A 15191-nucleotide genomic window follows, 5' to 3' on the forward strand; every position below is an offset into this window, starting at 1 on the left:
ATGAGGGGGCCAATCTTTCCCAACATTGGATGTCCATTTGGAAATATTTGCAGTAAAGAGTGCGAATCCTGCCCTGTGTGTTTGTTGGGTTGGGATAGTCCTCTGATCCTGAATATTGGGAACATAGGACGAATCACAGCTGCTTCTTGGTTGGAGGTGTGAGGCAGAGATTGGCAAAGACAGAGCCTCCTTCAGGCCTCACCCATATCTCCGTGCCTGTCCCACACATTGCTAACCTTAGCTCATTGTCTGTCAATATCCCCTTTGAAGAGGGGATGCAGAGTGGAGCTGGCAAACTCACAGGTCAGTGTACAATGTGGGGCTCAGCAGCACTGTGCAGTCTCTGTCGCACATTAACCCACTTGAGTAGTGAGTCTTTCTGAAGCACCCTACTCTGGATTGTGCGGTGTGGTGGGAGAATTCTCTCTTTGTTCATGGTAAATTTTACAGCCCAGCTACAGTTAGGCCATCTAGACACCAAGCAACTGGGGTTTCTATCTCGGTCTTTTGCCAGCAGAAAGCCTTTCTCTGTAGTGAACAACCCTTTAGTTATTCTGCCACAACCCTCTTCCTTAACTCTCTCTACTAATGTGGTGTTGTATTCACTCTACAACGTTTAAGTAATTGAAGGAAGACAAACTCCATTAGGAGAATTCTAGTGCTCCTGGAAGGACCTAGTCTCCCAAGCTACTGCTGACACCTTCCTTTGGGCACTTGTAGCTTTAACTTTTAACCCAATTCTGTATCCAGCTGCTCCCATTTTCCTCCCTTTTGCCCCAAGTGGAGAACTTCAAGGCAAAAGCTTGATCTGTTATGGGCAGAGTCCCTGTACAGGTGGAGGAATGTTGGAGATGTTGGGTTTCTTATGTGGGGCAGTGCTTTGCTTGGTGGCTGTTTGCTGTTGATAAGTGGAAGAGTTAAATGCTAAGCTTTTTGTACTCTGCAGTACTGTCACCATGGAGACTCCACACCCTTTCTGTGTAGTGGTGCACCTTCTGACCAGGTCACATTGCTGCAGACTATTGCATTGCTGCTCTCCATAAAATATCCTTTTAATATGTGAGTTCTGAGAATGTATACTCAAAGTAATTCATACTTACCAAAAACTAAAGTATGTTTCGTGTTTACTCACCTTTCCCAATGTCAGGCCATCCACATGAGAATAGAAGGCAAAGGGCTCATGCCCACTTCACAGATGTGAACACTCCAGAGCGATGGAATTCCACTCCATCATGGAGTGAGAGGTTACGCCAAGGCTCTGAGTGCTATAAGAGGCATTCACCATTATTATGGCTTCCTGCATATGTTGGGGCCATCACTTCCAGTAAGGAGTCCACCGTCTGTGACCTGTTACTCTGTACAAAGTGGCATCTTTTTTCCTTACATTACAGGCACTCAAATTCATCATGTATGGAAAAATTTGGAGCATTCCTGCAGACCTGTCAGAATTTGCTTTTTAGATTAATTCCAGGATAAAGCATGTCCTCTTATGCTTTCCAGAAACTCACATATTAAAAGTCTTCCAAAAAAAACACCTTTTTAATTTGTAGCCTTTGCACAGAATTCTAATCTCAGCCAGGTGGCTTAGATCTGGATGGCAATACTAACCCCTAACCTTGTCATAACCAACGGCATGGAGTTAGCTCACCTGGCTTGTGAACCTTCTGCTGAATGTTCCGTGTAAAAGGAATGTACCTCCCCAACCCTCTGCATGCTTGTAGGTTAAAAATGAAGTGGATAAACTTCCCAGAGAACAGAGAAAAGAGCAAATGAAACGAATCCGAGAGGAGCTCTCGCAGTCCTTGCATGCTCAGGTAACCAGCAAGTGGCCTTATTCATCAGCTGTGCTCTCTCCTGTACTGACAAGAGTGTACTAGTGTGATAGGAAATCCTGTGATGTCTATACAAATGTAGCTAGTCTCTATCAGTGCTGTGTCACTGCAAATCTCTCAGTAATGAGCACTTCCATGGTGCTTGGATGGAGGTATGTTCATGTGTAGCATCATGTATAACTGTTCCCCAATCTAAGGTAAATGTAACAAACAGGAGTCTACATTGACCATGGTCTTACGTTGTCACTGCCAGGGAAGTAGACCATGTATACTGTGTCTTTGAAATCTGTGCAACCCAATTTCATTGATCATTGGTTCCTATCTGAGTTATTTGAAGTTCTAACTGTTGTATGGGATTCTCCATGGTCTGACATCAACACACGGAGACCTCTGACGTGTGCAACTGATGTCCGCACCAAGATGGTACATTCCGGGCTCTCTTGTGGAGTCCCACCATCCAGAAACAACCAACACCCAAGCAACTAGATTCCCATCCAAACTGCGCACCTGCCCCCTATCTGCCTGACACCCACTCACCGGCACCAAGCACCCTGCCTGCCACCCACTGCCAGTTACCAGTCCTACCTTCTCTTGAGTGCCAGTATCTGATCTGCTCCCCAACCCCTCTATATCAACCAATAATCGACTGTTTGCCTCCCACCCCTGGTCTGCTGTCCTTCCTGAAAAATGTCCCTTATCTGTAAGGCCATGTTCTCGGACATTATTGATTACCCTCATACCTTCAGGGGCTGTGCTGGGTCAGCTCATTACTGAATGCTGTCTCATCTTCTATGCAACTTCCCACCAGTGAATCCACAGACAGAATATCCACTGGCCCTATCAGAACCATGAGGAGAAGAGTACTTCTTGGTGGTGTTGTGTGGGCTGGAAAAGAATCACAAGTGTGTTGCCAGAATATCTATGTATAAATGATTTTAGTTAACATTTGATGTTGCAAAATGCAATGGCTCACATATGTCTGGATTAATTTCCATGTCCCACTGCTCTGCCCATTTTTCCAACTGTTCAATGTCTCTCTGACTTTTCACAACTTTCTTAATTGACTAGTACGGCACTAATTTTTCTGTTGCCAGCCAACTGTCTAATCAGACAACCTGTCTGGAGGACCTCAGTGAGCTGAGCAGCATCTGTGGGGGAGGAGGGGAGTAAGATGGAAGGAGTTGAATAGCTACCTTCTTGCTTCTAATAAACTTTATAAATACTTTTTAAATATGTTGGGATTCTCTGTAATCCTGAATATCAAGATGATTCCAGATCCACGCTTCTGCCCTCCTAACTTCTCAAGTTCTCTCCTGTGTCATAGCTGCAAAAGAACTTGGGAGTCCTCATGCAAGACTCCCAGAAGATAAATTCACAAGTTGAGTCTATGGTAAAGTAGGCAAGTGGAATGTTGGCATTTGTTTCCAAGGGGAATAAAATATAAAAAACAAGGAGATAATGCTGAAGCTTTATAAGATGCTAATCAGGCTGCATTTGGAGTATTGTCAACAGTTTTGTGCGTCTTATCTCAGAAAGGATGTATTGTCATTGGAGAGAATGCAGAGGAGGTTCAAGAGGCTGATTCTGGGAGTGAAGGAGTTAACATATGAGGAGCATTTGGCAGCTTTGGGCCTGTACTCACTGGAATTTCGAAAAATGCGTGAGAATCTCATTGAAACCTACCGAATGTTGAAAGGACTAGATGGATGTGGAGAGATGTTTTCTCTGGTGGGGTATCCACACTAGAGGGCACAGCCTCAAAACTGACGGGCAACCTTTTAGAACAGAAGTAAGGAGGATTTTTTTTAGCCAAAGAGTGGTGAATCTGTGGAGTGCTCTGCCACAGATGCGGTGGAGGCCAAGTCCGTGGGTATGTTTAAAGTGGATATTGATAGATTCCTTGTTGGTCAGGGCATCAAGGGATATGGTGAAATGGCAGAGAGGACTCGATGGGCCAAATGGCTTTATTTTGCTCCTATATCTTATGGTCTCCCACAAGAACTCACTGGAAGCAAAATGTTGGCTTTCCTTCTTATTTCTGAAGAAAGTTTTAGTTTATTTTGTAACCCAGTGTTCCCCAAACTTCCCAAATTTGTTTTTTGCCCTTACAGGGACATGAGGACTCTGAACTCTTAATGCCTTGTCTTAAGGCTGCCCAAATCTATTGGACATTTTCATCTCTAGCAGTTGTTCCCCATCTACTTCTGCTAGGTCCTGCCTTACTCTGTTGAATTCAGCCCTCTCCCATTTTCACAATGAGAGTCATGTCTATTATCACTGTTGTATATGAGGTGAAATAAGACAATAAGACACAGAAGCACAATTAAGCCATTTGGCCCATTGAGTCTGCTCTACCATTCAATCAAAGAGAAAACATAAAATTCTGTAACTTACAAAGTAAATAAATACTGCAAAATAAAGTGAATAATGAGGTAATGTGGGTTCATGCATCATTCAGAAATCCTTTGATGGATGGGAGAAGCTGAGTGTGGGTTTGCAGGTGGGTTATGTACTCCTTGAGGCAGTTATGACAACAAGGCAGGTCTCAGATGATGAGGGACTTAATGATGGATGCTGCCTTCTTGAGACACTACCTCTTGAAGATGTTCTTGAGGTGGAGATGGTTATGCCTGTGATGGAGCTGACCTTAACTCTAGGTCAACCTTACCTGTTTTCTTTATCATATTTAATCATAAGAGAACAAGAGGAGGGAGAATTAAAATCATTTCAATAATCTTTATGCACCCTGCCCCAACACATAGCTGCCCCTTTACCCTTCGTGGCTGGGGGGGTGGGGTGTGGTTTTCCTTGTCTGTGTGTACTGTGTGTTGCATGCTGTACAGCTCCAGCGTTTGGGCAGTTCAAGTGCTGGGGTGCCAACGTCGAGTCTTGTGTGGCCACACTCTTCACTGTTTTGCAAGGAGCTGTGCTCTTCCTGTGGAGCCAGTTCAGAGAGCAGTGTAGATTGGTTCATCATTGTCACACGTACTGAGGTAGAGTGAAAAGCTCACCATCTTGTTCATACAGATCAAATCATCACACAGTGCATTGAGGCAGAACAAGGTGAAACAACAACAGTGCAGAATAAAGTGTAATAGCTACAGAGAAAGTGCAGTGCAGGTTAACAACAAAGTGCCCCATCATAATGAGGTCAAGAGTTTTGTTTTAACCTCCTTGTTTTGCAAGGCCAGATGATTTGCTGCAATTTGGGTGTGTTACCCCAGAAGACTAATCAGTCTGAAGGCATTCTCCAGCTTCTTAGCACACTATACAGTGGCTACATAGAAGTCTGTGCAGTCCTGGCGGGATGGTGAATGTAAGTCTGAGCAGCCAGTTTTATACTGAATAGTGGCACAGAGAAGGGTTGTTGTGTTACAGTTCCAGGAATTCCAAGGACTTGATTTCCTGTGAACGTTCTGCTGTGTTCAGTGCTACTACTTATTAACTAGTTGTTCCTCTAGCTTGAGATGATGTGACAGTCAGGGTGTCCAGTATCTGGGCTCTTTGTTCAGCAGCTGGAATTCCTTTGTTGCAGATCTTGGGCAGATTAAGAAATACTTTGGTGTTCATTTGGTTTCACTGAATCTCAGAAGTTCCCTGCTGCTTTGCTCTGGTGTTTCTGCCCTGAACCATCAGAGCCTGGGCCATCATCCAGTCACTGGACGGGAAATATTGATAGTACAGGAGGAGGTACTATCACACAGTGCCAAACCAGAAACATACTTTATCCCACAGACTTCCTCATGTGTCCACAATCTCACAGTCCCTACGGTCAATGGAGAATGGGGAGGAGCATGTTCAGTGTTGTACTCCTCCTTCGCTCAACTTCCTGCAGGAAAGTAAGTCTGGGACACCCACTAGCAGCTCACCATCTCCTCTACTAGCCGCCTCCATCAGCAGTCACCTGTCCCCTCTCCAGCAAACCCCATCCCTCCAGTAGCACCCATCCCCACCCCTCCAACAGTAGCCTCACCATCCCATTCACCAGCAACCCTGTCCCTCCATAGAATTCACACACACCACCTGGTGCATGGGTGGTATGAGGCCCGTGTTGAAGCACCAGCCTCAATGACTCTCTCACTGGACTGCATAGGGGCTCATCCCGTTGTCATATTGTACCACAGCAAGGCCTGTTTCACCAGAAGAGAACAATATGCAGGTATCTGCCATATACTTTGGGAGTGACTGCCCCCCTGCAGAGACACTAGCAGCAATGTTCTGATCTCTGGCTTCATCTCAACCTCTGCTATCATGTTTATTCCCCCGGTGAGGCTTCACGTCAAAGGCTAGGCGAATTGTGGCATTTTTCATCCACCGCTGAGGAAACTGCTGTCATCCCTGTAGACCTGGTGGCTTAAAAAGAAGACATTATCAAATAGAAACAAACAGTGTAGAGATCAAGAAGGAGAGGGAATAGAGGGTGACGAGGTAATCAGGTTCTTGTGGGTATAACAGCTCCCAATATCGGTAACTAAAAATAGTGGGCTTTGCAACTGCCAGCAAGAGTTTACTGAACATCTGTACAGCAGGAGATGCAGGAAACTTGTAGTATTTCCATTAACACCTGGTTCAGTATTTGGACAGGACTCTTGATTGGAATTGAAGCACCTTCTTCTGCCAGCCACAGTTGTTGGTTTTGTCTCCCTTCTTGCTGTGCATGCTGCTCGATGTTTGCAGCCCTGTGTTGGCCGTCTTGATTGGGTGTGTTTGCGTGTGTTGCCTCATTGTCCTTGCTGACGGAGGAAGTTCATTGTATTTTGCTCCACAGGGCATCGCCCAGGTTATGATACAGTCCTTTCAATTATCTTCATGCACCCTGTCCAACGCACAGCTGCAGGACGTAAGTCCCTCCACCCTTCTCTGTGATTGGCAGGTTCGCCGTGTCCTTGTGTGTACTGTGTGTTGCATGCTTTCAGTTCAGCATCGGTGTAGTTCTAGTGTCAGGGTCCGCCCCTCAGGTCTTCTACACTGTGTATTCAATGAGCTTCACCCTCTGGGTGAGAGCAGTCTCTCTTCCACAGTGCTCTGGCACCATGCTACCCACCCCCCCCCCCCCCCCCGCCCCTCACTGCAACTGTGAAATCTAAAGAAAAACTGATATACAACTGAAAACTTGGAATACAGGTACATAATTCCTTGAAAGTTGTGTCACAGGTAGATAAGGTCATCAAGAAAGTTTTTGCATTAGTCATCATAAATCAGAGTATTGAGGACAGGAGTTGGAATGTTATGTTGAAGTTATATAGGACGCTGATGAGGCCATATTTTGAGTACTGTGTGCAGTTCTGATTACCTACCTACAGGAAAGAAATTTAGATTGAAAAAGTACAACTTATAAGGATGTTGCAAAGACTTGAGGACCCGAGTTATAGAGAAAGGTTGGGACTTTATTTTGTGGAACATAGAAGAATAACAGGGGATTTGATAGAGGTATACAAAATTATGAGGGGTATGGATAGTGTAAATGCAAACAGGCTTTTCTACTGAGGTTGGGTGAGACTAGAACTAAAAGTCATGCTTTAAGGGTGCAAGGTGAAATGTTTAAGGGAAACCTGAGGGAGGACTTCTTCACTCAGATGGTGATGAGAATGTGGAACATTGTGCTGCCAGTGGAAGTGGTGGATGCAAATTTGATAGCAACATTTAAGAGTAGTTTGGATAAGTTCATGGATGGGAGGATTATGGAGGCTATGGTCCAGGAACTAGGCAGAATAACAGTTTGGCATGGACAAGATGGACTGAAGGGCATATTTCTGTGTTCTATGCTCTGTGACTCTGTGGTTGTTGGAAGTACTCTCAAAACCTTGACCATACATAGCAGATCAGGTAGTGTCTGGAGAGAGATAAAGGGTTAAGTTTCAGTCAATGACTTTTCATCTGTATAACCATCTCCTTAACATTCAACTGCATCTCCACCATCAGCTTGTGACTCACCACTAACCAGAAACTCAACTGGGCCGACCATGTAAATCCCACAGCAATAGGTCCAGGGCAGAGGCTGGGTATCAGTAACAAATGCAACTTGGTTCCCCAGTGCCATTCCACTGTCCACAGGTGTGTGATGGAGTACCCTGCATTTTCCTGGATGAGAGCATTTCCATCAGCTCCCCTGACACTCCTCACGAGAAGCAGCTCATTCAGAGTCAATCGTTCTGTCCTCCACTGGAGGAGTACAGATCCTGCAACAGCCAAACAGCTCAACACACTCATCACCTTAAACACAGGGCAGAGCACATCTAGCAAAGGTTAACTAACTCAATACATTCACCTTCTCAATCACTGACACTGCGATTACAGTCTGTTTTGCTATGATCTTGCATCTTATTATTAACCTGCACTGCACTTTCTCTGCAGCTGTTACACTTTATTCTGTATTGTTATTCTATCTCACTGCACTGTGTAATGATTTGATGTGTGTGAATAGTTTGCGAGACAAGTCTTTCACTGTATCTTGGTAGATGTGACAAGAATAAACCAATGCCAATACAAATGAACCTTGCAGTAACTTGCCTGGGCTGTGCCGCTAAACAGTCCCACTGTCACCAGGAATCAGCAGGCACATGGGAACACCACCACTCACAGCTTACCTCCACCCCTCCCACTTCCCGCCATCCTGATCTGGAAGAGTATCACCAGTCCTTCATTGTCGCTGGACACCAAGGACTTGCGGCACTTAGAGAAGGTAGCTCACCAGATTCTTCTCTCAAAGGCATCTACAGGTGAGCAGTGAAAGCTGGCCTCACCAGCAGTGCTCACATCCTCAAAACCAAATTAACAAAGAGGGTTGTCTGAGGTTTTGGTAAGTTGGATACAAAAACCTGGTTTCCTCGGGTGAAAGATTCATGAGATCGTAAGACATAAGAGAAGAATTAGGCTATGTAGCTCATTGAGTCTTCTCCACCATTCCATCATAGCTGATTTATTTTCCTTCTCAACCCCATTCTCCTGCCTTCTCCCCATAACCGTAGATATCCTTACTAATCAAGAATCGGTCAAACTCTACTTTAAGTATATCCAATGACTTGGCCTCCACCATCATTTGTGACAATGAATTCACAGATTCTCCACGCCCGGTTAAAGAAATACTTTCTCATCTCTGTTCTGAAGAGACATCCTTGTATTTTGAGGCTGTGCTCAATGGTTCTTGACTCCCTTATTCCAGGAAATATGCTCTCCGTGTCCACTCTATCTAGTCCTTTCAATATTCAGTAGGCTTCAAAGAGATTTCCCACCCCCCCCCCCCCCCATCCTTCTAAACTCCAGTGAGTACAGTCTCAGGGCTATCAAACACTGTTCATGTGTTAACCCTTTTATTCTCAAGATCATTCCTGTGAACCTCCTCTGGACACTGTACAATGCTCACACATTCTTTCTTAGATAAAAGGCCCAACAAGAGCCTTCAAATGACAGCAGGTTGCTGGGGAGTGAGGTGGAGATCTAGACCACTGTCCCTGAGGGGTGGTGGTGGGGGGACAGGCTACAGTAAATGTTACAGAATCAGGGGTTTAGAACAATGGTAGGAATCCATTCGTGTTCCCAATCAATAGAGGAACAAAATGGGGGGAACTGGTCAGCCTCCTTCTGTAGGGCCACTCATAGAACAAATGCCCAAGGCAACTCACAGGTAGCAGTGGAACGATAAGCAAACGCTGCGTGCAGGGAATGTTTTGCTGTCCTTTGGGATGGTGGGAGTGGTTTTCTGACTAGTCGCAGGGCAGATAGTTAAAAGGGGACACGACAGATGGCATGTCTGGTCCATCACCCTAGTGGTGAGCACGCTGCCATTCCAGTTAGCACAGTATAGCAAACTTGTGTTTATGACACAAGCATTCAGTGCCAGTCACTCACCTCTTGTATATTGAAACATATGAAACACACAGTATCTTGCCATTTAAGAGGCATTTAGACAGGCTTGTGAGCAAGCAGGGAATGAAAAGCTGTGGATCGTGTACAGGCAGATGAGATTAGTTTAATTTGACATCATGGTTGGCACAGACATGGGGGGCCGAAGGGCCTCTTCCTATGCTGTACTGTTCTGTATTCTGTGACTTAAAGTGTGCAGGTGTAGTGTGATTTGTGCATGGAAAGGTTCCAACATTTGCAGATTTTTGCTTCTCATGCAAATTTCTCAAACTGAATGAAACCAGTTAATGGTTTTGCTCAGATTAGCAGATTTCCAGCAGTAGTTCTGAAGCATTCTAACTGCCTGCTGCTGTTACAGATCGTGTCAGGGGAATGGGGAGTGCCATATTAATCAGTGATAGGAGTGACCCATCTAGTTTCAAACAGGTTGGACTTCCTGTAGAACACCCTCCACTTAATAATGTTTTTATGCAAAATTTATGCATAATTAAACAGATTTTTTTTCCTAATCAAATCCCAGTCCTTAGAAACACAATGACAATGTAATATTTAGAAGCTTGTACGTGTGTGTGTGTGGTGTGCGTGTGTGTACACACACATAAATATTCACAGCTATTACTGTAGAGCACTGACTGCAGCTGTGGTTGCTGGATGATTCTGGGCCATGAAGTGCAATGATATGAAAGAATAAATCTCCTCTATTGATCAAAAGAAAAGTTTATTAGCTGGAGGAACAGCTTGGACTCCTCCCTTTGAGTTTTTGATCACCTCTGGGGAGCAGCAAGAGTAGAAGTTTGTGTGGGCTGATGAGATTAGGAGGAGGCTGTCTACCTGGGAAGAGGGGTGAGGAAAGCCTACATCCTGAGACAAGAGCCCTACTTCTGTAGGGTTCCCAATCCAAAGTGATGCTTCCCACTGGTTGGGTGCCCTGTCACATTCTCAGTGGTTATATCTGCAGGGTAATGTTGGTTTTCCTGTATTGGAGTTTAATCGTTGGAAACCGGCCTATTGAGGGGAATTAGAACACGGAACGTAGAACAGGGTTCGAGCCAGAGGAGCATCACTAATACAGCATCGCTGATGGTCAGCAAGTCATAGAACATAGAACAGTACAGACCCTTTGGCCCATGATGTTGTGCTGACTCTCTTACCTACTCTAAGATCAATTTAACCCTTTCCTACCACCTATCTCTCATTTTCCTTTCATCAATGTGCCTTTCTAAGAGTTTTTTAAATACCCCTAATGTATCTATCTACCACTACTTCTGGCAGTGCGTTCCACCCGCCCACCAATCTCCGTGTAAAAAAAATTACAAAAAGTAAACATCTTAAAAAAGGAATTGTTGGTCAAGTACTGTCAGCGTCTCCTCCTCACCACCTACCCAACCATCCCTCGTTATGCAGCTTGCCTGCCTGTCCCTTGCCCTGCACCTGATGTTCCGTCACCACCACCCCTCACTCCCTGGCGACCTTCCTTCATGTTCCTCCTTTCACTGTTCCTGCAGCATTTCTCACTGTCAGTTTGATCCAGCCCCCGACCTCCTGAGTAGTCCATTGTATGTGTGGGTTTATTGAGTTGTAAAGACAAAATTCCAGATTGTGTTAGGTTTGGTATGGATATCTGACCTACAACGCACTGTTCCAGTGTCCTGAATTAGACAGTAAGCAGATTCGTCTGCTTAGTGGAAAATATCACGTTGCTCCTTAGTAACTCTTACCTCTGTTAGATGCTGCTGGGCGGAAATTTGAAGCCAGGTTGTATTCTGTTGTGTTGGGAATAACCAGAGAGGAATGAATAATTTGTCAGTGAGGGATTATTTGTCTATAAACAAGAGCATGCCCTCCTCACCTGAGCTCTTCCATCAGTGCTGGGGATATGCTTGCCGGCAGTGTCCAGTCTTCGAGCTCTTCAGGGTATTTTCTCCTTTTCCTGCCGCTGGCACAGTGCCACTGGGTGGGTGTACAATAACTGCTCACAAGGGTTTTGCTGTGGAGCAGAGGTGACCTGATAAAGGTGGGTGAGACAAAAAGAGGCGTAGATCAAATGGATAGTTAGCATCTTTTACTCAGGGTGGAAGTGGCTAATACGAGGTAGCCTAATCATGGGATGATTGAAGGATAAGTATAGTCGGGATGTCAGAGATAACTTTTTTACACATAGAGTGCATGGAGCATCCTCTGAGCCAGGGTAGTGTTAACTGTCTCTGAGCCAGCAATATTTAATGATCAATTTGCCCTATCATAGTTTTGCTGCCTTATACCCCTGTATGGCTAGTGTGTGACTTGGTATGTCATTCCCTCCCTGTGCACCTCACCAGGAGCAGGAATTCTTACAGAAACAGCAACAGGAGTTGGACGGGGCGCTGAAGAAGATAATCCACCAACACAAGCTGGAGCTCGCCACCATTGAACGGGAGTGCCTCAATAACAAGCAGCAGATGATGCGAGGTGAGACTTCAGGTCACCCTGGGAAAGGAGGCCCTGGTTCATGGGAGGAAAGGAATGCAGCAGGTTTTACTGAACTGAACCATTGATAGTGTGGCCCATTCTCTGGTGTTGACTATGGACAGTACAATGTTTACAATGCCAGCAATCACCAGTCGGGGTTCAATTCACACTGCTGCCTGTAATGAGGGTGTATGTTCTCCCCATGAGGGTGTGGGTTTCCTATAGGTGCTCATGTTTTCTCCCACAGTCTGCAGATGTATGTGTTGGGTTAGTGAGTTGTGGGTATGCTATGTTGATGGCAAAAGCATGGCTACCTCCTGCACATCCTCGGACTGCATTGGTCATTGACGTATTTCACTGTATGCTTCAATGTACATGTTAATCTTATCTTAATATTAAGCGTGGTGAGGCTACCACCAAGGAACTATCGGTGGGTGCCACAGCTGTGCTGGATTGAACTATAGTGATCACATGGGTGAGGTTGTAAGTGTGACCGAGGGACGTGACCTGTGTTTTTGCCTGTTGCTGTGCAGCTAAGGAGGCGGCGATATGGGAGGTGGAGGAGCGGCACCTGCAGGAGAAGCACCAGCTTCTGAAGCAGCAGCTGAAGGACCAGTACTTCATGCAGAGGCACCAGCTGCTGAAACGGCATGAGAAGGTTAGCCTGGGCTCCACGTCCACCGCAGCCAGACCGAGCCACTTACTCCTGCAGGGCTCTTTACACTTGTGCTTACAAGAATTTTATAAGCATGACATTGATCTTTATTTTACACTTTTGGAGTACAAGAGGGTTTGCAGCTCTTCATTGTGAGCTTTTAAAGATTATTACTGCCTCAGAGTCTGTCTAAATTGTATCACTGCTGTGGTACAATTTAGCCCTTCTCCTCCTGACCTTTGAGTCTAACTATTGGAATGGGAGGAGCCTCTGTATCTCCTCGGGCATGTACAGTTTAGCTCTGTTGATGAGCAACTACCTGCACAGACCTGGCCGACACAGAGTGAAGGGCAGGCTAACAAAACTCTGTCCATCTCAGTGTGATAGAGTCAGAGCTCTATAGCACAGAAGAAAGCCCTTTGGCCTATCTACTCCATGCCGAACTGTTCTTTTCGCTGAATCTATTGACCTGCATTTTGACCATAGACCTGTATACCCCTCCCATCCATGTACTTATCCAAATGTCTCTTAAATGTTGCAATCAAATCTGTATCCTCCTCTTCCACTAGCAGCCAATTCCACACTTCCACCTCTTTCTGGTGAAGAAGTTCCCCTCAGGTTTCACCTAAATATTTCACCTTTCACCCTTAACCTATGACTCTTGTTCTAGTCTCACCCACCCTCAGTGAAAAAAAAAGTTTGCTTGTATTTAATCCATCTATTCTGCCTATAATTGTGTATATCAAATCTCCCTTCATTCTCCTATGCTGTAGGAACAAAGTCATAACCTACTCAACCTTTCCCTATAAATTAGGTCCTCAGTCTTGGTAGCATCCTTGTAAATTTTCTCTGTACTCTTTTAATCTTACCAATATGTGTCCTGTAGGTAGGTGATCAGAATTGATTGTTGATCTGAAAAAAAAAGCCTTTTATAGAGGAGCTCCAGACTTCAACTGTTCTCTAGAAATATTTCCAAACTCTGCTGATCAGTACTGCGGCTCATTCTGCCTTAACAACCCTAGCTAAAATTTCAACCTTTGAAATATCAACCTGGTAAACGTACACAACCCCCACTCGTCCCAGGTAGCTCCCCATGCTCCAGGTATGGTCTAATCAATGGAGAATGATCTCTCCCTTCTTGCCCCTTAGTCCTCGCCCCTCTACCCACCTTGTGCCTGTCCTGCCACCTGTATCACACAAGGAGTTGCACTCCTGCAGTGTTTCACATCCAGTGGTGTGATTGTGGCTCTCTGGTCGTTGGCAGGAAATGGAGCAGATGCAGAGATACAACCAACGTCTAATTGAGGAGCTGAAGAATCGGCAAACCCAGGAGCGAGCCAGGTTGCCCAAAATCCAACGCAGTGACGCCAAAACACGCATGGCCATGTTCAAAAAGAGTCTGCGCATTGGCTCGTCGAGTTCACCTGAACAGGATCGGGAGAAGATTAAACAGGTGAGGTTCGGGCCTTTCTCCAGTCTGAAACACCTTCACCAGTGGGCGGGGAAGTGTGTGGGGAATGGAGAGGAGAGCTTCCAGTGGAGAAGAGATAGTTTGAGGAGCGATTCGGAAAGAGGTGTGTAAGGTTATGGAGGCTATTTAACAGAATGGCTACAATGGCCACAATTACCTCCCAGGCAAACAGCCAATCTAATTGGGCCTCTGTGCTGAGAAGCGAGTGTAGAACAGCAGCCATTGTTATGTACTGCTGTTGCAAAACAACCAATTTCATAACATACAAGTCAGCGCTAATAACCCTGATTCTGAAACAGCCTGGACAGCCAGGTCCAAGAGAGACCAGCTGGGGAAGCTGTAATGATTTGATAGATTTTTACTGTCTCCAATATTCAAACACTTTATTAAAATAGAAAAAAACAAAATAAAAGCTAATGGCTAAACCACATAAAACACAGTCCATGGATGTGCTGGGGGCAGCCTGCAAGTATAACCACATATTCCAGCACCAACTTAGCATGCCCCACGAAGTTAAGCAGAACAGTTGGGGAGAGCAGTTGAAGGCATGGTTATAGTTGGTGTGTGAAGAAATGGAAAAGACACTATCTACCAAATGAGGTGCTTGTGGTGTGGTGAAGCCATAGTTCTAGGTCCCATCAAGCTCCCACAGAGCATCTTACCGACGTGAACACAGAGCATTTGGTGATACTGGTTTAGCAGGGTGTACACAGACAGGCCAGACACAGCCCTTCCTCCTACCACCGGAGACATGCAGGTACTGACTGTCACCTTCTCCGGCAGTTCGCCAGTCAGGAAGAGAAGAGGCAGAAAAACGAGAGACTCCAGCAGCACCAGAAACACGAGAACCAGATGAGGGATCTACAGCTCCAATGTGATGCCAACATCCGGGAATTACAGCAGCTCCAGGTAAGATCCCCAA

At 45.4% G+C, this 15191-nt stretch overlaps 1 protein-coding gene across 3 annotated transcripts in view; it reads left to right on the forward strand.

Annotated features, from left to right (window-relative positions):
- slka (STE20-like kinase a) overlaps positions 1 to 15191 on the forward strand; it is a 114925-nt gene that overhangs the window by 97465 nt on the left and 2269 nt on the right. Inside the window, exons 13-17 of one of the 3 annotated variants that reach the window (XM_073027097.1) lie at positions 1722 to 1814; positions 12014 to 12143; positions 12677 to 12801; positions 14063 to 14251; positions 15053 to 15178. In XM_073027097.1, the coding sequence (XP_072883198.1) occupies positions 1722 to 1814; positions 12014 to 12143; positions 12677 to 12801; positions 14063 to 14251; positions 15053 to 15178 (663 nt within the window). Of the gene's footprint in view, positions 1 to 1721; positions 1815 to 6600; positions 6673 to 12013; positions 12144 to 12676; positions 12802 to 14062; positions 14252 to 15052; positions 15179 to 15191 lie in introns of all 3 variants that reach the window. The other 2 variants (XM_073027098.1, XM_073027099.1) reach the window with 2 other exon arrangements.

The sequence above is a fragment of the Hemitrygon akajei genome, chromosome 23 (assembly GCF_048418815.1).
Source record: "Hemitrygon akajei chromosome 23, sHemAka1.3, whole genome shotgun sequence".
In the NCBI taxonomy this organism is placed as follows: Eukaryota; Metazoa; Chordata; class Chondrichthyes; order Myliobatiformes; family Dasyatidae; genus Hemitrygon; species Hemitrygon akajei.